A 20,991-nucleotide genomic window follows, 5' to 3' on the forward strand; every position below is an offset into this window, starting at 1 on the left:
AGGTCCCAGACCTTTGAATCAGTGCCACCGGGGAAAGGCTAAGTGCAAATCAGAGACCCCCTCGGGCTCCAAGTTCAGATGTGTGACTCTGCCTTCTTCTGTGAGTGAGTCAAGGGTTTTCGTCATGCCAACAGACACGCGTGTGCTGCAGAAGTGTGATCCTGCAGCAGGGTCTGTGGTGTGGGGTGCAGTCCGGTGCCCCCGGGCAAGGTCGGGAAGCCCGTGCCTCCCCAGTTGGGGGTTTCCTGCTGCCCCCGCCCAGCCTCTCTGCCCCTCACCGCCTCCCCGACCCCCATCGCCGCCTGGGGCTTCCTGACCCAGGACTCGGTTGTCTGAGTGAGGCCTGGGGGTTCTCCTCTGAAGAAAGCCTGGGTTTGCAGCGCGTCCTCTGTAACCTCCCTGGCGTTCAGTCAAAGGCCTCTTCCTTAAATTTCTGGTTCTTGGCTTTCGTGGAATAACTGAGGCCGCGGGGTTCATGGCCTGTAGATCCAGGCGGAGGTTGGATGTTCTCGGGATGCGCTGGGAAACGAGGTGGCTCAGGTTGTTCCGACTGACCTGCGTTGGTGTCCCCAGTGCACAGGTCGGAGGTGAGCGTGGCTTCTTCCCAGGATCTCGGGGTGGACACCACCGTGCACACCCCTGGGGTGACAGTCTCCGGACCACCACGGGGGCGGTTGTGTGCCCATCTGGAAGGAAGGGGATTTCGGAGAGCGTAACTGGCATTTTCCACTGAAGGTGGGGGCAGCGTGACAGCGGAGGGAGCACCTCGAGATAAACGGGGCTCCAGTGGTTGGACGGATGTGCACCCATGGGGCAGGGGTCAGCTCGGGGCGGGGAGGGCAGTGCAGGGGCACCAGGACTGGGGCAGGCGGTCGGCGGAGGGGGGCGGAGTTCGCTGGAATATTTTAGTTTTTAAGTAGAGAAGGGGTTTATCTGTGATTTGCTTAATTAAAAATTAACTTTGTGGCTGAAGTCTTGAAGCACAGCTTCCTCACCTGTGACTCATGCCTGCTGCCGGGAAGACCTGGCAGGTGACGCGGGCAAGGCGGGGGGTGGGGGGGGCACCGTCCACCTGCAGCCCCGCCACCGCCCGTGGGGATGCTGACGTGCCCATCGGGATGCTCGCATTTCTGCAGGGAAGTGTCTGCATCTCAGGAGGCGATGCCCGAGGCCGACGCGCATACCCAGTAGGTCCCGTTCTGCCTCAGGGAGTTCAGGTCTTTTCCCAAGTGAGTTAAATGAAGAGGTTTTAGATTTCAGAATCTTCTGGATTCCGGAATTGTGAATGAGGGATCCTGGACCTTCTAACCATCCTGAATGTATTTCAGACGCCTCAGGACCACGTGCCTTGGGGCGAGAGGTCCCATCAACCTGTGACCATCCTCAGGGAGGGGATGGGACTTCTGCCCAGGGCTCTGCGTTTGCCCTTCCTGTGCCCCTCGCTTCCCGCCAGGGGCTCAGGACTTGAACTGGACGAGAAGAGACTTTTCGTTTTGCCCACATCCTCCCGCAGGAGCGCTGGAGCCATTGAAGCCCTGGCTTGGAGGGATCACAGCCTGAAAGTCTCCTGAGTTCAAATCCAGCTCTGCCCCTTGAACCTGCTCTGCCTCAGTTTTCCCATCTGTGGAAGAGGGGTGATAATAGTTCTGCCACACAATGCGCTTGAGAGAACCAGATACTTCCAGCTTTCAAACACTCCTGTCTCTCCACCCACTCGGGGGACCACTGCCTGTCCCCGTAGCCATCGCCCCTTCTGGCAGCAACGGCAAAGCTCCCTCCTGGAGGTGCCGCTGTGGCTTTTATGCACATTACTGTGTTTGCAGAGGTCATCCTCAAGGTCGCTTTTTCTTACTATCCACACGTGAGGGTCCACCAGCAGACGTGGGCTCCAGCTGCCTACCGTGCTCTTTTATTTTTGTTGAAAATGTTGGGTATTTCTGAGGCTCAGCTACACTCCTGCCAGATCCTGGGCCAGTGGCCAGTTTTTTAATTTTCATGGTGTTACTACATTATGTGCCTGTCAGCAGACATTTCATTAAATTCCCATAATGTGGCCACACTGCACATTATCCAGGCTAGAACCGCCATCTCTGGGCTTTCTCATAGGCTGACAATTCAGCTAGTTGTTTATGACTTTGCAGCAGATTTAAATACCCAGAGGGCACCGTGGCATCTGGAAGGGCTGAGGAGGTGGCGGGGGAACAGTATCTCCCAAACCCCAGTCATGGGAGCGACGTCTCCGCACGCGGGGTTGGTTTCTTTGCTGCATCCCCCGAGGTTAAGGATATGGGGTCCTGGGTCAGACTCCCTGGCGTCAAAGCCAGCTCTGCATTTCACCGCCCTGGAATCTGGAACACGTCCTTGAGTGCTTTGCCTGAGTTTCCCCATCTGTGAAGTGGGCATAATGTTACTACAGCATAATGAGCTGGAAAGACGTAAATTCATGGGAAACGTGTAGAAGGGTGAGTGTAGGCCAGGCAGGTGTGGAGGCGGCAGCTTGCAGTGCCATCTGCCACCAGAGACGGGGCGTGTGGCTGGCAGGGTCCTCCTGGTCCCTGTGCCCAGGCCTCCTGGGGGAGCCCTGTTTCTGTGCCCGGGTTCATTCCGGTCCGAGGGCTGCTGTTCCTCCATAACCTCGGGTCCTCCCCTCCCTGGGCCCTGCCTCTCTCCTCTCCTCCTCTTTCCTCCTCTTGGAGCCAGGATTCTGGTTGTACCAGTTTGCAGTAACACAGACTGTGTTTTCTCAAAATGATTGAATAAAATTAGAAGTCAGTGAAACAAGATTGCAACCCTGCCACTACCCCCTCTCAAAACCGGTATGTTTGGAAATGTTATGTATATATATGAGATACGTCTGTCTGTCTGTCTGTCTATCATAGGTAAGGAAAAATCCTGATAAAAATCACAAAATATTTATAATCAAATCACAGCAAGAACTACTTATCAAAACTTGTGAAATGTTGCTAAAGTGATACTTAGGTGAAGTTTTGAAGTCTGAAATGCATATATTAGAAAAGAAGAATTAAAGTTAATGATCTATGTGTCTATCTTAAGAAATGAGAAAGTGACACTAAACCCAAATAAATCAGAAAGATGGATGGAGATAACATAGGTGAGAGCTATAGAGGTAGGCATTTGTGTTAGGTTGTCATTATAAAGAAAAGATCTGATAAAATATGGCGGGATGTTAATATCTATATAATACTGATGTCTGTTAATGTTATATTCTGAGTGTTTGTTTGCTTGAATTATATTCAAAATTAATTTGTAAAAACTAGAGGCTAGTAAAGCAAACATTAACTTTTATTATTAAAAAAAAAAAAAAAATCAGTGCTTACAGTTTGAAACCTGTGTTTTATCGGCTTTCCAATATGGGCTCCTGGGCGAAAAGACATGAGACTTTCTGAGCCCGTCTTAATGCTCCGGCCGCACCTCACCAGGGTGGGCCCCCAGCTCGCCTGCACCTTTGTGCAGCCACGTGGGACGGTGGCTTCTTGACTCTTGGTGACAACCCAGGTCTCCCAGCGTAGATTAACACTCTGATCAGACCGTCCCAGTGTACCACTGAAGTCAGCTGTTTCTGCAAAATACATCATGAACATTTAGAAGCTTGATTTTTGTTCAAACAGGTAAGGGAGTGACAGCCGTTACATCATTAGTGATGTGACTCTGAAATAAAAATTTACCACTGATAGCTTTGGCAGCTTCTGGCTTACTTTGATTAGAGGCTCCCCAGAGCTGGTAGGACAGGTGTTGGGTAGTAGCAAAGATAATAACTTCTTATCAGCATCAGTCATGATTCCTTGACACTCTGTAACTGACATGAACCACAGGGACGCCTGGAGCGCTGGGCCCACAGAGGCTGTGCTGTCATCCCCAACCTTGACTTCCAGCTTTTGCTTCTTCCACGCAGGGGTGCCACCTGCTTCAAATCAAGTCCTGCGGGAACACAGCCTCCATCCCTGGGCATGTGGCAGTGGCTGGTTTCTCAAGAGACCTTGTGACCTGCAAAGTCTAAAATATTCACTGTTTGGACTTTTACAGAAAAAGCAAGCCGACCCCCTGCTCCAAACAGGCACATGGTTCTCCTTGACGGACTCGCAAATCTCGTTATAAACGTAAAATTACAAATCGCATTGATGAGACAGTAGTTTGGTTTGGTTTTTTTTTTTTTTCTGATGGGACTCCTCACCAGATTTCATGCTGTTAAACACGAACAAACCGGCAAGGAGTCTGTTGCTAATTACACTTGAAACCATCACCCACCTCAGGGAGGCGTTCTGGGCAGTTGGCAGCGAGATGAAAATAATTCTACAGTTGAGCCCTGGGAAAGCCTCCAAATGTTCAAAACGGAAAGTGCCTGTCAGGTTGCTAGGATGGGGGGGCATTTTTTTTAAACTTAAAATCATTCTATGAACATTTGGTTTTGTTTTTTTTATAAATTTATTTTTTTTTATTTATTTATTTATTTTTGCTGTGTTGGGTCTTCGTTTCTGCGCGAGGGCTTTCTCTAGTTGCGGCGAGCGGGGGCCACTCCTCATCGCGGTGCGCGGGCCTCTCACCGTCGCGGCCTCTCTTGTCGCGGAGCACAGGCTCCAGACGCGCAGGCTCAGTAGCTGTGGCTCACGGGCCCAGTTGCTCCGCCGCATGTGGGATCTTCCCAGACCGGGGCTCGAACCCGTGTCCCCTGCGTTGGCAGGCGGACTCTCAACCACTGCGCCACCAGGGAAGCCCTGAACATTTGTTTTTTGAGACAAAACATCACAAAAGCAGCCCTTCAGTGAACTGCTGGAACGTGCTTTAGTAACCCAGCGCTCTGGTGAAAAGTATACACAGATTTCTTGACACAGCTGGGAGAATACTGCTCCTTTCTGCCTCATTTTAAAAACTGCAACTTTTACACTTTCTAAGAGAAAACCAGGAACATCCAGGGCCACGGTCTTCTCTCGTCTGCTTGGGCCAAGAGAGAGTCCTGAGCCCCCGCTGGCCTCCACCGCTCACAGACGGATACCCGGTCCCACCCGGCTGGACGCTCCCAGCCCCCGACAGAGCTGCGCCTTCACGCCTCACCCGATGGGAAGACCCTCACCCGCCCCTCTGTCTCTTTGCAGGATCTTCCCAGAGTCCCTGCGGTGGCTCATGGCCACCCACCAGTTTGCGTCGGCAAAGAAGCTGATCCTGCGCTTCACACAGAAGAACCGCATGAACCCCGAGAGCGACATCAAAGGCGTGATGCCTGGTGAGCATGTGTTCCCTTCAAACCCGCAGCCCCGCCAGACTTGGGGGACCCGCCACCCATCCCGCCGGGACCGGGAGTCACCCCACATCACCCCTGGTGCCTTTGTTGTCCAACCAGCTGTCCAGCTTCCTGTGACGGTCGGTCCTCAGATAGACCAGGAACATGGCCAAGTCCAAATCCAGAGGGAGGCATGACCTTGCGTGCCCCTGCTCCTCGGGGGAACCTTGAGGGCTGAACCGCGCCTGGCACACAGCCTTGCCTGCCTGCGGTTTGGTGCCGGCAGTCCTGGCCGGGGGGCGCTGGCCTTCGCTCCCTCTGTCTCCCAAGCAGGACCTTCAGAGAGCTGCTGTGTTGTCTGTATCTGTCAGGACCTATTGGTTGGGCCTCTGAGGAAGCAGAAAATTTCATATCCATAGAATCCCTGTTTATCAGGAACATCAGCACGAGCTAGATCAGATCCATGAGAGCACCTGGAGGGTGTTAAAATCCAGACTCCTGGGCCCCTCCCGGCACCCAGAGATTCTGATCCAGTAGATCTTGGAATGAACCCTGAACATTGTGTGTTTAATAAGCACTAGAAGTGATTTATTGTGACCCGCAAAGTCTAAAATATTGACTATTTGGACTTCTACAGAAAAAGCAAGCCTCTAATATCAATATTAGAAGTGTATTGATATGAACTTAAATCTTTTCACAGCAGTTCTGTACTTATAATTATCCCCATTTGCAGATGAGGACACTGAGGCACAGAGAGGTTGAGTATCTTGCCAGAGGTCACACAGCTAGTGAGTAGTAGCGCTGGGACTTGAGCCCAGGAAGCCCAGCAGAAGCAGCTTCCCTGTGCTGCTTCCGAGAGAGAGGGAGATGGACGTGCTGGCGTGGCGGGCAGGGGGAGTGAGGGGTAAGTGGACCTCGCTCCTTTCAGGCCTCGTTTGCTCCTTTTGGAGTGTCTGGCTCTTGTCCCCAAACTTGTCCAGGCCCATCCATTAGCAGGTCAGCGCTCTTAAGTCAGAGTGCCTTGTTTTCTGGCATTTCCTTAATTAAATCACCACACTCCGCTTCTTTCAGGTTAAAATATTGTCTGGGAGAAGCTTGTTTTCTCCATCCTAATTACGCTGATTCATTTCCCTCCTGTTTTGAGAAAGTGGTATCCTCGCTCAGGAGCTGGGCTGGTGCTGGTCTCTGTGCTGGGGGGCAGGCAGCAGCACGCATGACGCCCCCGACTCGGGGCTGGGGTGGCACGCGCTCACGCCCCGGGGCACGCGGCTCTCACCCGCCTCTGGGTCTCTGCTCCCTCCTAGCTGTCAGGCGCGCGGTGCCGGTGACATGACGGCACCAGGGCAAAGCTGGAGGAAGGCGGGTGTCTGTTTCCTCGAAAGTGGCCCCTTGCACCTCCCTAGGCTGGACCGGTTTGCCTGCTTGAATGCTCTGTCCCAGCATCTTATCTAGGCCACCGACCAGCATCCCGTCCCCAACCCAGGCTCTCACCCACCTTGACTCTATCCTCCCTGTTGCCCCGCCCTCAGCCCTGCCTCGGGGGCTGAGACGCCATACAGGCGTTTGACCCTCATCAGAACCTTTCCGATGGATCAGATCGGCCCTGCTTTACATACGGGAAAGGGGCCCCAGGAGGCTGAGGGTTCGAGGCACGGCTTCCCCGCTCCCGGCATTCCCTCCACATGGAAGGAGCCCCCGAGAAAGAGTGAACCGGCTCCCCTTCTCCTCCTTGGACGTGAGCCAGGTGCAGGGAGGGGGTCCCCGGCGTCAGGCCCTCTCCAGGCAGGCTGACCCGCAGGGCAGCAGCCGAGTCCGGCGTCACCAGGTCAGGCAGCGAGTCGGGGGGGGTACGAGGCCCCCCGATCAGGCCCGCAGGGGCTTTACCCGAGCCCTTCTCGGTAACCGAGCTGGGATCCCGCCCCACGTGCCTCACTCTGTCTTGTCCGTCTGTCCTGAACCCGAGGTGAGAAGCGGGTCCCTGTATCGGGCCACGTCACGGTCCCCAGCGTTAGGTGACTTGCACCAGTCACACCCCAGCAGGAGATGAAGCCGAGGCGGCCCCAGGCAGCCGAGCCCGGCGCCCTGCCTCGGACCCTCCGCGCCGACTTCCTGCTCCCGCGCCAGCTCCTGCAAGAGGCCTCGGGCCGGCTGGAGCCTCGCGCATTGAGAGGGAATTTCTGGGGTCAGCAGGTGTCCCCGCAGGCCCGGGAAGGAGTCTCCGCAGCGGGTGGGGGGCGGCCAGGACGGTCTGGGTCGGCCGGAGCGCGGGGCCAGGAAGGCCTGACGGCTTCTTGCGTCCAGTCCTCATCACGTCCATCCACTGACCAGAGGAGAAACTGAGGCACAGAGTGAGGAGCCTCAGCAAGGGGGTGAAAGCTGGGGTACCGCTCGTGGCCCCCCCAGCTCGGGAAAGCGGTCACTCACCCGGCCAGCCCCGGGCCCCTGGCCGCACATTACGGGAGCAGCTGAGACGCAGGGAGCAGGGCGCGGAGGGGGCGCGGGTGGAGCAGGAGAGGCCTGGCTTCGGAATCAAAGAGGCTCGCCTTGGCTTCTGTCTTGGAATCTCTCTTCTGGCTCCAAGTCGAGAGGTTGGGGAGAGGCCCAGAGAGAGGAGATGCTTTTAGCTGTCATTTCCTTGGTGTTCAGAGTCTGATCCGCTCTCAGTGCCCCCGTTCACTCCCATTATTCCCACACGTGAGGACCTTAGAAAGTCCTGAGATTTCTGGAGAAAGAGAACTGGAGAGACGGGGAGGGCTCTCGTGCTCACCCCAAGGGTCTCAGAAGTCACGTCGTGCTTCGTGTGCTCGGAGCTGGTGGGGTTTCATCCCAGAGCAGACACGGTGCTGGGGAAGTTCTGTGGTGGTGTCGAGAGGCTGGGGATGCATGTGACAGAGACAGCATGCCAACAGCCCCGGAGCGGTTAGTGTAATTCCGCTTAGAATAATGCAGTTCCCTCTGTAGACTACAGTCAGCTTGGGCTCCAGAGTTTAATGCTTTAAAAAAAGAAAGAAAAAAGGTCATAATGACAGTTACTACAGCTTCTTAACATCTATTTCATACACTAGAAAGTATCAGGAATTAAGTTTGAGCTGCATTACCCAAAAAAAAAAAAAAAAAAAAAATTTAAACCTATATAGCCATGCGCAGGGACATTTAGTTTTTCTTCCTGGAAGATTTCCATGGTGGGCGAGTGTGGCTGTGATAAATAGGTTCCTGACCAGTTTCACAACAGTGAAGATACTCAGATCGTTGGATCAACGCTATGTGTTAACCATGTTTCCATGCTCTTTAAAAGTTTTCTAGTGTTTTGACCGTGGGGAAAGTATGTCTGTAAATCAAATGAGCCTGTTTTGCAGAGGAGATAATAAAGGTCAGGACGAACTCAGGAGCTGAGCGTCCACGGATGGATGGCCGAAAGGCCAGCCGTTCTGGCTGGTGCTCAGGCCTCCAGCTCTGTGCCTGAATACTGACACGGAAGAAAGTTCTGGAAACTGAGGGAGCATGGTCTCCCTCGGACGTAGGACAGGTGTCCCCTTCTCCCTTCTGTGCCCCAGCTGGTGACACTGATCCAAACATTTTTTTAAATAAAAAACTCCTAAACCGTTATGGTTAAGCAACCTGTTTTTCCTTCCAGCTGTAACTAGTGAGGTTGGTGACCCTCTCACCATTGGATGGCAGGGAAGAGGTAGGACGTCCAGGGGTGAGAGTGCCCCTAAGAAGTACAGGGAGGGGGACACACCTCAGAGACCCCCCGAGGGGGCTGCAGCTCCTGGGCCCCTCTTGAGGCAACCCCACTTCCTCCGGGCCTTCCCACCCCACTGCGTGCTTTATTTTTAGCAAACTTGTTTTGGATTCATCTTAGGTTTATAGTAAAGTTACACAGAGAGCACAGAATTTTGAAAAACCCCCAGTCTCAGTCTCCCTGTTGTAACATCTCACATCCCCTGCACCTGTTACGACTGGGAAACTGCCATCGCCGCACTGCTGTCAGCCCAGCTGCAGCCTGGACCGGACGTCACCCCCAGTGACCCTGCCATAGGATCCCACCCAGGGCTGCCTGCTCCTCTCACCTCCCAGCCGCCTATGGTCGGTGCGCTGTCAGTCTTTCCTTGCTTCCCCTGACCTCGGCAGTCTTGATTGGTTAAGTCTCCTTTTTCTCCGCTGGGCCCTGAGAAGGGGTCCCCTCCCCCGAGGGCACGCCCGGCCAGGGGAGCAGGGACAGACTCGGGGGCTGAATGTGCGGCATTTCTGCTCACAGATGCCGGGAGATGGGGAGGCTGAGGCGTTTCCTCGTTGCATCTTCCCTGTTGAACCGTCAGCCCCAGGACGGCGGCAAACCCCTCGACCTCGCTGGCATGGGCCTGGCGTCTGCTCAGAGCTGGTCTGAGCCCCCCGAGCAGCTGGGTCTCGTGACCAAGCTGTAGTTGGTCACGTCACCTGAGCGGAGACGCCGTCTGTCTGGCTCCAGCGCGCACATATGTGCACGGGCCACGCCTCTGTGCACGCGTACGCACACGTGTTCATCCAGTCACTCATTTCTCCTCCTAATATGCGGGCCGTGCAGGGGCAGGTGCAGAGGAAGCAGCCTCAGCCTGTTTGGCCCACGGGGTTGGCTTGGGGACCAGAGCAGCGCGTGCATCTCCTGGTCCCTGAGCGGAGGGCTCAGACTCCGTAGGAAGAGGACCCCTGCCCAAGCCCGACCAGGGCCTCCGCGCCCGCCAGCGGCCTCCGCAGCCCTTACAACGGCGGACGGAGCCCACGCGGGTGGCTGCTTTGTGTGTCCCGCCGCCTCCCTGCGGACCCCGTGGGCAGCTGCACCTGCCAAGTCAGTGTCTCTGTGGCGAGTTTTCTACCCTGAGAGCCAGGCCCTACCCCTGCCTTAAAGAAAAACACCTCTCCTTCTCCGCGCATCGGGCCGTCGGTGGGGCTGCCGGCCCGGGCCTGGCCGAGCGTGGCTCACGGGTCCCCTCTCCCTGCAGAGCTGGAGAAGGAGCTTTCCCAGAGGCCCAAGAAGGTCTGCATCGTGAAAGTGGTGGGAACCCGGAACCTGTGGAAGAACATTGTGGTGCTGTGCGTGAACTCGTGAGTCACGGGCGCGGGGCCGGGGGAGAGGCAGCGGGGCCGGGGTGAGCCTGAGCAGCCCCGTCAGGGCTTCTGAACAGCTGTCTGAAGGGCTACGCGTGCCGGCAGACGCAGACCCCCAGCCTCGGGGCAGCCCGGCATCTCCCCCTGCGTGCCACTCGGGCCGCACAGACGTGTCCTAGGGGGACGGGGCTGCCGGAGAGCAGGCTCACGTCCAGGGACGTCCTGGGAGCGGGGCTGTCTGGCCGTGCGCCTCCCGGGATGCACCTCCCCACGAGGCACAGTGGGGGGGGGGCTTGGGGGGGGGACGGGACCCCCACGTGGGGGCCTCCAGGCACCATCACGGGCAAGGGGACCAGGCTGCTGAACGTCCTTGCTCCCTGCGTGGAGCCAGCGCCTGCAGAGGCCCCGACCCCAGGGCGCCGCGGGTGGTGATGGGCCAGCCCGGCCCTGGGTATGACCTCCACACCTGGCCAGACAGAGGCCCTCCCGCCTTGCCGACCACATCCAGCCCGGCGCCCCGGGTTTGGACCTGCACCCCTGTGGCTCACACCGTTTCCTGCCAGCCCGGTCCCGCGTTCAGTGTGCACCTGCAAGCCTGTGCTGCTGACTCACAGCTCAGGAACCCTGCCCTTCCCTGCTGCCCACGTGGGGCCTCGTTCAGGGTCACTGGTCATCTAGGCAGTAGGGGGTTAGAGGTCACTGGGGGAGGGGAGCTTGCACCCTTCCGTGCACAGTCTCAGGACTGCCGTCGTCGGTAGAGAGCAAGGCCCGGGGGCGGGCCTCTGGCCCTACGTCCCCCAGCTGCTCCTATCACAGCAGCTCCATTTAATCAGCTCTCAGGATTGGGGTTCCAGGTTAAATAATTTGGGGGAGGATACGAAACATCCCAGCACCAAAGCAGTGGCAGAGCCCGGATCTGACTGACACCTCTTCCTGCAGCCGAGCGGCCGAGGCCCAGGCCGGGGAAGGGGCAGCCGCGCCGCACGCCTGGTCGGGGCCGAGCCCTCAGGCCTGTCTCTGCACAGAGTCGGCTCCAGCCCGGCCTCCCGCTGCCCGGTCTCAGGCAGACGCCGGCTGGGCTAGTGGGACCGTGTACAGTGGGGTCACTTCTCCAACGTTCATTTTGGAAAAAACACAGATTGTGACATAGACAAGATGGGGAGTTTCCACCTTAATGATTCTTGTTTTGGGGGAGGGGGAGCCAGTCTCTCCGGCTTTGTTGTGGCCGGAGGACGTCCTTCCACCAGAACAACAAGGTGGGAGACCCGCCCTGAGACCAGGAGCCCCGCGGAACTCACACCTGTTAGGCTGTCCAGCGTGGCCCGGGGGAGCCGGGTCTGCCTGTCCCCAAGGGGAAAGGCATGGGTTTGGCGGAGGGCGGCTCCCTCCTGCTGGGCCGGGTCTGTAGTTGACCTTGATGCGTCCTCAAGGTCTGCTGAAAGCACGGAGGGAGGCTGGGAGAGAAGGGCGTTTCAGCTCAGGGACGGATGCAGGCACTCGCAGCCCTGCTCCCACGGGGCGCGTCCACCGGGGCCTCAGAGCCCCGCTGCCCCGTGCTCCCAGGGAACACGACACATCTTTATTCCCGTTCCCAGAGTGGACATCCGTCTTGGCGGCTGGGACACACGTTTCCCTGCAGGTTTTTGTGACCCTGTGGGGCAGGAGGGGGCTGAACCCAGGGCGGGGGGTTGGGAAACGGTAAATTAAACGTTGAACAGCCTCCAAGACCAGGTGTCCTCACCGGCCTGACCCCTCCTGCTCCTCCAGGCCACGTGAGCCGCGAGTAGCAACAAGAGGGGCTTGAGGAGCCGGTTCTCGGGGCAGATCCCCGAGTTTCCAGAACCCCGGGAGAGGCAGAGGGGTAGACGGGCGGTGCGTCTTAGAGGTTGTGCTCACCCGCTGCGCTGTCAGCCTGTCTGCCCGCCTGGAAAGTGGGTCTGATGGGCCCCCTCGGTGCCCACGCTGCGGGGTCAAACGCAGGGACCCTGGGGGTGCCTGCCTCACACCCGGATCCTGTGAGAGATGGCATTTGAACAGAGGGTCTCCTTGCGTTTACGCCCACGCCCTCCGTACGGCCACGGCAGGCAGGTGACCACGCACATCCCCCCCCCTGAAGTCCTCTCTGACGTGCGTTCCCCGCCACCTTCCGAGTGGCTGCTCTGCCCCTGGACGCGACGCGGTGTGCCCCGCCCCCGCTGGGAGGTGGTGGCCTCAGGCACTGTGTCCCCGCAGGCTGACGGGCTTCGGGATCCACCACTGCTTCGCACGCAGCATGATGGGCCACGAGGTGAAGGTGCCGCTGCTCGAGAACTTCTACGCCGACTACTACACGGCTGCCGGCATCGCCCTGGCCTCCTGCCTGGCCGTGTGCCCGGCGGTGCGGGTCCTGGGGCGCCGCGGGGGCCTGCTGCTCTTCATGATCCTGACGGCCCTGGCCTCGCTTCTGCAGCTCGGGCTGCTCAACCGTGAGTGGGCCCGGCGCCCTGGGCGGGCGGGGGCAGGGCCTGGCGTGCCGGAGCGGCGCCCCAGAGCCCTGGGTGCGTGGGCAGCCCGAGGTGTCCTCCCGCTTCGGGAAGGACGAGCTTTCACTGGAACGCGTGCGTGGGGTCCCCCCCTCCTCCCGCCTGACCCCAAGGCTTCCCGGGGCCCTCACAGTCCTGCTGGACATGATGACCCCGCTGGGGGCCAGGCTCTCCCGCTGTGATCCGTCACATGAGAAGGAACAAAGGACTTTTTCCTCATGTGAAGTCAAGGGCGAGATAAATACATTTTGACACCCTTTCACTGGGACACTGCTCTTGAGCACGTGTTTCCAAGTTCCTCAGCTGCTCTTGGGGCCAGAGAGTTTCTCAGTAAGCGTTAGAAGTAATTTAAAGAAAAGCTAGCCAATCGTGTAGCCCACCCAACTCTACGAGGCAAGCTCAGTGCAGCTCCTGGTGAACGAAAGCCCTCGCCTCGGGGACGAGCCGCAGGGCATCTGACCGCCTGGGGCGAGGCGGGAGTGAGCCGGGCGGCTGAGCCTTCTCGCCCAGGACCGTGCCCCACAGTGGGCTCAGGCGCCGCGGGGAACACGTGGCTCTGAGGGCTGCCCTCCCCCCTGAGCTGTCAGAGCTCGATCAGCGCTGCTGAGAAAGTCAGAAGCCTGCAGTAGTGTTTCAGGTCTGCGTGACGTCCGGGTGGGGAGGGAGTATCCAGAACAGAAGGAAGAGAAAGAGAAAACCGAGGACTTTCTCTGCCTTGTTGTGCAAACTGGATTCTAGAATAGCCAGTGTCAGACTCAGGAGCAGTTTTCTGACTTGGGCAAGTTCACGTGCGTTCCGCACCTTGCTGGGAGACTGGTCTCATTTTCAGCCGTGACGACATGGGGTGTGTCCCCTGGTGGGGTCACCCAAGCTGCCCTTCGGGGAGTCTTCTGCAGCTCCCGCCGGTTGGGCAGACGTGCAGGGGCACGGCAGCCCCGGGGCTCACAGCCGCCCTCTTAGTCCCTGAGCCGGGATGCCCAGGAGACCGGGCACCGTGGGGACCAGGCTGGGAGGGCATAGCGATGCTGTCTGCCGGGTCTGCCCACAGCACTTGGTGCCCCGAGCACAGACCAGCAGTGACTTGAGTAACTTTGGACACGGCGAGATTCCCCCTTTGGCTTGAGGGCGGGCGCTGCGCGAGGGCCCCTGCTTTCAGGAGCTGGCGTCCTCCCCGGGTTACGAGGCCAGAGGGGCCCAGCCCTCCCTTCCGAACAGAAGGAGCTCCGTTTGGTCAAATGCCAGCCCTGATGCCCTGGACCCTCCCCCACATCTGCGCCACGGCCCTCCTGCTCTCTGGCCCCTGGCGGGGTCAGCTGGGGTCCCCAAGTGGGCCTGGCGGGCTGGCTGCAAGACCACCCCCGCTGGTCCCGGAGGGGGCTTGCTTAGAAACCAGTCATGTGGAAGCACGCGGTGGTAACTTCCGTCCGACCTGCTCTCTTTCTCCCCTCCCTGCCCGCCTTCCTCCTCGTCTGCCGCCGTTTCTGCGGTCCAGTGATCGGAAAATACAGCCAGCATCCAGACTCAGGTGAGCCGGAACGCACATGCGGCACCGTTGTCTTTTTTATTGCACCTGCAGGGCGTTTTCACAAAGACTCACAGACCTGTGGTTTCCCTTTCCTCTCTCTCCCCTCCCCCTTTCACCCCAAGAGTTGCAGCTGAAGTTGGCCGTAGGTTGGACACTACACGCATCCACTTGTCCTCTCTGCCCGTTGCGCCTCTAGAAAGTCGGGCCGCCCCCCCCCCCCGCCCCCTTTGTGCCCGGCTTGCATGCTGCCCTCGCCCTTGCCCCTGGCACCAGTGGCCAGCACAGCCCAGCAGCCTCCACGGTGATGCAGGGCCTTGGGGACAGGCCTGGGCTGGGCCACACGGCCCTGGGGGTCTGGCTGACCACACTGCCAGGGGAAGCAGCCGTCCCCGCCTGTGAGCGACGCAAGCCCGCTGCCCTCGGCCTCTGGGACGGCATAGCCGCCGCTGCCCCGCACGCGACCCTGCTGCGCACACGTGCCTGGCCTGACCGAGCCCATGCCACCAGGGCTCCCAGTGCAGCCTTGTGGGGAACTGGGCTGCGCCCCAAATGTGGGACCCCAGCGGCCTGCTGTGCCCTCCTAGCGCCACCTGGGGGTGAGGTCAGACCCGGTGCCACTGGCAAGGTGCTCAAGTTGGTCCAGCTCGTTCCCTCCAGGCCCATAAGTTCTCCTCTTGGGGTTGAGTTCTCGTTCACCTCAGTCAAGCCTGGGCTGCCCTGTCCCTTGTATTGGACTGGTCAGGCCTGAGGCCAGGATGGCCAGGCTCTCTGGAACCAGAGACCTTTCTCTGGAGCCGAGCCGGAAGGCTGGATAGGAGGGCGTTGCCGTAGCATCGGGGAGACCACCAGCCTCCCTCCCTGCCGGCCGCTCGAGGCTACGGCGTCCGGCAGAGTCAGCCTGAGCCCCACGTTTTAGACCCGCAGGGACTCCCGGGGGACCCAACAAAGGCTCCTGCCAGAAGGGCTCTGACCTCCCACCCCGGGACATGCTGCTGCATCCCCCAGGTCTGCACCTCAAACCGGGCAGAGGGGAGGAGGGAAGACCCTTCGTCGGCCCCAGGCCGCCCTCCGCCCCGCTCCCCTGCTCCCTCCACCCCCAGCTGCCTCCCTCCCCTCCGCCCCCCTCACCACCCCCTGGTTCTCCCCCAGGAATGAGCGACAGTGTCAAGGACAAGTTCTCCATCACCTTCTCCATCGTGGGCATGTTCGCCTCCCATGCAGTGGGGAACCTCAGCGTGTTCTTCTGTGCAGAGATCACTCCCACAGTAATAAGGTGCGTGGCGGGCCGCCGTGCAGGGGCGTGTTTCTTCTGAGGACACGGGGGGCGGGGCTTCCCGTCTGGCAGGGCTCCCGGCGAATGAACCACCAGCTCTGCTCTGGCCTCCGGACGAGCTGCGGCCCGTGCTGGGTGTCAGCTCCCAGACCGCTGTTCCGCCCTGACCCCCAGGGAACCCGGAGTCAGGTGAGGGCTGGACCCGGGGTCCCGTCCAGGCAGCTGGAGGGAGGGGGAGCGTTGAGCGTTGCACAAGCAGCACGGCAGGGCCTGGAAGAAAAGGAGTGGAGTGGGAGGCCACTGGATTTACGCCTGTGCTCCAACCCAAACGCCGTCCACTCTCCTAGGAGGACTCAGGAAACTCTGTTTCACATACAAAGCAGAGTAGAAAGGGCCTTGGTTTTCTACTGGCCTGAGAGGCCAATGTCTCCAAAGAAAGGCCCCGCAGAGAAAGCCCAGCAAGTTACATCACTGATTTGTTTGACAAATATTTGTTAAGAACCCCCCGTGTGTCCGGCAGAGGCCGAGTGTGCAGCCCGGCCCCCAGGAGTCCGTGATGGGTCCGGTGTCTGAAAGGCAGGGTGACCTGCACTCAGCTGCCTTTGCTCTCCTGGTGGGGGGGTGTCTGCTCTGTCCGGCGCCGTCCGGGCAGCGGTACGCGGGCGGGCACACCCTCTGGTGCTGTCGAGGTTACAGCGACACGGAAGGGTTTCCTTTTGTAAAGGGCATCGCCTCCCTGCCATCTCGCTCCCTTCGCGGTAGCAACTGTTGTGACTTTCGGTCGAGCTCCTGAGCTTGGTGTGGGAACGCCATGAGCTTGCCCAGTGCACACGCTCTATTAAAGTGTAATTGGGAGTATGGCAGTTAATCGGCTGTGGGATACCGCCCAGAAGCCAGCACGACGGCACCGTTCCATCCTCCCTTTCCCACGTGGGCGACAAGCAGGGGCCGGTCCCATCCAGGCAGGACGCCCGGGACTGACCACCCAGCCCCGGTGCCGGGCTCTGGGAGGAGGCCACGTCTGCAGGCGTCACGCTGACGCAGCATTTTCACTGGCCTCGCTCTGATTCATCCTCCTGGATTCTTACGTACGCACGCCACGCCTCAAGGCTGCCCCATACCCGGGGAATAAAATGCCAGGGAATTGTGCATTTAAGAAAAAGCAAGCCAGTGCAAGTAATTCACCCGGGTTCAACCCTCTGCTTAACCTGACATGGGAAGTGAGCCTGGAGCTCATTTCATGAGGGGACGTTGCAAAGCGCCCCAGGCGGACAGCAGCCCCTCGGTGTCTTTCTTTACCCGGTTAATGTCCTTCCTTTACCAAGGAGCCCAGCAAGGAGGACTCTTTCAGGAGACCAGAAGTCGAGGTCAGACCTTTGCGTGGTTGTATCTTTCTCTGGGGGTGGCCACCCTCCCCTCCAGCAGTCGGCAGACCTCGTTAATCATTGTTAGATTTTGCTGAAAAAAGCTAAACAAGCTAAACTGAAGGAAATGCAGTATCCTTTTCCTCTCTGAGGCAAACCTGCAAAGATTAGTTTGGGGATAGAAAATGTTCTCGGGGTCAGCTTGCCAGGATGACAAACTAGAAAACATGTTCACTTGACCCTAGGTGATGCGTTTCTAGTTGCAGAGGAAGGAGATGAGGTCCGGGGGGGGGGGGTCTCCTGGTGGGGACAGAAGGCTGTCTGGTGTTGCCGGCGAGTCACTCCCTGCGGGACACCCCTCGTCCCGGCCCTTCCTTCCATGTCCGCCCAGGGACAGTCCCACGGAGTCGCTGGGAGGAAGTGGACTTCCTGCCCTCCCCCGACTTCTCACGGGTGAGCCAGGAGGAGCTGGGAGGGCCGCCCAGGTCTGCGAGCTTCACGTTGCCTAGTGCAAAACTAGCCTTTTCTACAACACGGTGTTAAAAACACACCCTCTGAACAAGGACAGTAGCGAAGGTTAGGGGTTGGCTAACGAGAAGCAAAGAGGAGGGTAAGAACTCCTTTGCACAGAGGCCGGGGGACGTCGGCTGTCCACGCATGACAGCGGTCCGGCGCGCCCACCCAGACGCTGACGGCGCCCCTCCCCGTGGCCTGCAGCTACAGCAGGTGCTTCTCGGTACCCTCCCCTTGGGCCTCGGCGGTAACGGGGGGCCCGCCTGGTGTAGGGGCAGCTGGTGGCTTTGGTGTGGCAGGCCCAGTGTCACCTGGAAGCTGCAGGCGGGTCCCTGAGGCCTCGCTGTCTCCGTGTGCCCTCACAAAGCGGGGGGGGAGCAGGCGCTGGTGGCAGGGACGCATCCCTCACCTCCCGACACCTCCTCAGGCTCCCTGAGCGCCAGGGCCTGGCTGCGGGGTATTTCTTCCTTTTTTACTGAGATATAGTTGATATACAATATTATATGTTTCAGGTGTACAACATAGTGATTCACAATTTTTGAAGGTTATTATATATTAATTTAAAGGTAAATTATAAAATACTGGCTATAGTCCCCGTGTTATACAATACATCCTCGTAGCTTGTTTCATACCTAATAGTTCGTACCTCTCACCCTCTACCCCTATATCGCCCCTCCCTGCTTCCCACTCCCCACTGGTAACCACTAACTAGTTTGTTCTCTGTATCTGTGAGTCTGTTTCCTTTTTGTTGTTCCCTAGTTTGTTGTATTTTTTAGATTCCAAATATAAGTGGTATCATACAGTATTTGTCTTTCCCTGACTTGTTTCACTTAGCATAATGCCCTCCAAGTCCATCCATGTTGCAAATGGCAAAATTTCATTCTTTTTGATGGCTGAGTAATATTCCACTACATATGTATACCACATCTTCTTTATTTGTCAATAGACCTTTAGGTTGCTTCCATGTCTTGGCTATTGTAAATAATACTGCTACGAACACAGGTGCCTGTATCTTTTTGAATTAGTATCTTCAGTTTTTTTGGATGTATGCCCTAAAGTGGAATTACTGGATCATATGGTAGTTCTATTTTTAGTTTTTTGAGAAACCTCCATACTGGTTTCCATAGTGGCTGCACCATTTCACGTTCCCACCAACAGTGTACGAGGGTTCTCTTTTCTCCATATCCTTGTCAACATGTGTCACCTGTGTTCTTTTTGATGACGGCCATTGTGACAGGTATGAGGTGATACCTCATTGTGGTTTTGACTTGCATCTCCCTGATGACTAGCAGTGTTGAACATCTTTTCATGTGCCTATTGCCCACCTGCATTTCTTCTTTGGAAAAATGCCTATTCAGTTCTTCTGCCGTTGTTTCAGTCGGGGTTTTGTTTGTTTTTGATGTTGAGTTGTATGAGCTGTTTATATATTTTGGATGTCAACCCCTTATTGGTCACATCATTTGCAGATAGGGTCTGCCATTCAGTAGGCTGTCTTTTCATTTTGTCGATGGTTTCCTTTACTGTGCAAAATCTTTAACTTTAAAAAGTTAATTAGGTCCCATTTGTTTATTTTTGCTTTTGTTTCCTTTGCCTGAGGAGACGAGCCACTTCACCTCCTGACCCCTCCTCACCCGCTCCCTGGCTGCGCACCCCCTTCTCCGGCTGAGCTCTTCCCTCCCCTCAGGTGCCCACCCCTTCCTCCAAGCATCTTCCTTCCGGAGACCTCCCTTCTGGCTCCTCCCTGTGCCCACCCCCAATGGACCCCACCCGCTGTCACTGCTCCAGACACGCCTCAGGAACGGGCACCAGGGACAAAGATGGCCTGTGTGTCACGTGACATGAGGGGTCGTTTAGCTCGTTTTAAAATTTGCGTCATACATATATATATAAATGTTTATAACACACGCTCAATGAGTGACCACAGGCCGAGGAGATGATGGGTAGTCCTCACCGTCAAACAGCAGGAGGGGGACACAGACAGGACAGGGGACAGCCAAAGCACACAAGACGCATCCCCCCACAGCCCCAGACTCGGGCCTTTAGCGGGCAGGGAACCTGCGTTCCTGCGTGGCCTTGGGCACGTTCTTCAGCTGGGCTCACCTCTGCCCCAAAACAAGACTAGTCATGACGGCCTTGTCGTGGGGGGACCGGTGGGGGACAGACTGTACACAGAGGGTCTGGCCACAGTAAGTGACAAGTGGTGGTGTTAATTATTCCTACCTGAATATTTTTGGCAGTGACATTTATTTCTGTAAAGATCGGCAGAAATTATTTGTTCATCCTTGACTTCACAGAAAGGTAGTCAAGACAAATTAAGTAATACAGAGAAGGAAGTGGAAAACAGGAGGTTTGTTTTCTGTGTTCAAGACGCTGGTATTGACATGTTAAAAGAATGATTTGAAGATTCTTTTTTTTGTTGTTTTTGTTTTTTTGTTGTTTATTTTTCTTTTTTTTTTTCCTTCATTCTTTTTATTTTTTTCTGAAGATTCCAGAATTCTTAAGTCAAGCTTGCTACTTCTAAGAAGTCTGCCTGTATACCTATCTTTCTGTCCTCAAAGTAACTTAGGTATTATTACTAGTAAAATAAAGACAACCAGTAAAAGCCTTTGAGCTCCGAAAGCACGAGAAGGCAATCTTGCTCCAGGTTCTCCTTTATCTGCAAATCGAGGCGGCTGCTCTCCTGTTTAAACCTAAGCGTGTGCTGCCCTCTCGTGACAACCTGCAGAAAAGCAGAAAGTGTACAGAGTCAGCATTTGCAGGGAGAAAGATGAAGTTAGCACCTGAGAACCAAGCACGTAATGATCCCATTCTCTAAACTGAGATTTCTAAAAGAAACACAGATCCAAAAATGGAATACCAGATTCTGCCATAGTTGTTCCTAATCTTATTAATTTCAAGGTCTCCTTGATAGAAAACCAACAGAAAATTGCTTTTGTGGAAAAAAATACATAAGGCTATATTGCATATTACATATGTATGTGTACATGTATTGCATGTTATTATATAAATGCATCTGTAGATATGTCGGTACTTTTTAAAAACAAGTCATCGAACCCTACCATAAATCAAATACGTTCCATCTCTTTTGACGTGACTTGCTACCATGACATAGTTCACCTGGACTCTGAGGGGACGCCAGCTCCTTGCTCAGGAATTCCTTGTGGGCTGTGCACTCACGTCCCTGTGCACTAACCACGTGAGCACTTGACTGCTCTGAGCGGGGAAGCCTCTCTCATGCTCGTCAGCACCACCCCACTCAAGTCACAGGAAGCTCAGGCAGACACGTGGGCAGTTTTGTTTTGGTTTTTTTTTTAATAAGTTTATTTTATTTATTTATTTATTTTTGGCTGTGTTGGGTCTTCGTTGCTGCGAGCGGGCTTTCTCTAGTTGCAGTGAGCAGGGGCTGCTCTTCGTTGCAGTGCGCGGGCTTCTCATTGCGGTGGCTTCTCTTGTCGCTGAGCTCGGGCTCTAGG

At 56.6% G+C, this 20,991-nt stretch overlaps 1 protein-coding gene across 1 annotated transcript in view; it reads left to right on the top strand.

Moving 5' to 3' along the window:
- The window catches only part of SLC22A23 (solute carrier family 22 member 23), a 151,078-nt gene that overhangs the window by 121,477 nt on the left and 8,610 nt on the right, over positions 1 to 20,991 (top strand). Inside the window, exons 5-9 of the mRNA XM_068558120.1 lie at positions 5,112 to 5,239; positions 10,216 to 10,318; positions 12,554 to 12,786; positions 14,336 to 14,368; positions 15,518 to 15,641. Coding sequence (XP_068414221.1) covers positions 5,112 to 5,239; positions 10,216 to 10,318; positions 12,554 to 12,786; positions 14,336 to 14,368; positions 15,518 to 15,641 — 621 coding nt within the window. The remainder of the gene's footprint in view (positions 1 to 5,111; positions 5,240 to 10,215; positions 10,319 to 12,553; positions 12,787 to 14,335; positions 14,369 to 15,517; positions 15,642 to 20,991) is intronic.

This window comes from Eschrichtius robustus, chromosome 12 (genome assembly GCF_028021215.1).
Source record: "Eschrichtius robustus isolate mEscRob2 chromosome 12, mEscRob2.pri, whole genome shotgun sequence".
NCBI lineage: Eukaryota > Metazoa > Chordata > Mammalia > Artiodactyla > Eschrichtiidae > Eschrichtius > Eschrichtius robustus.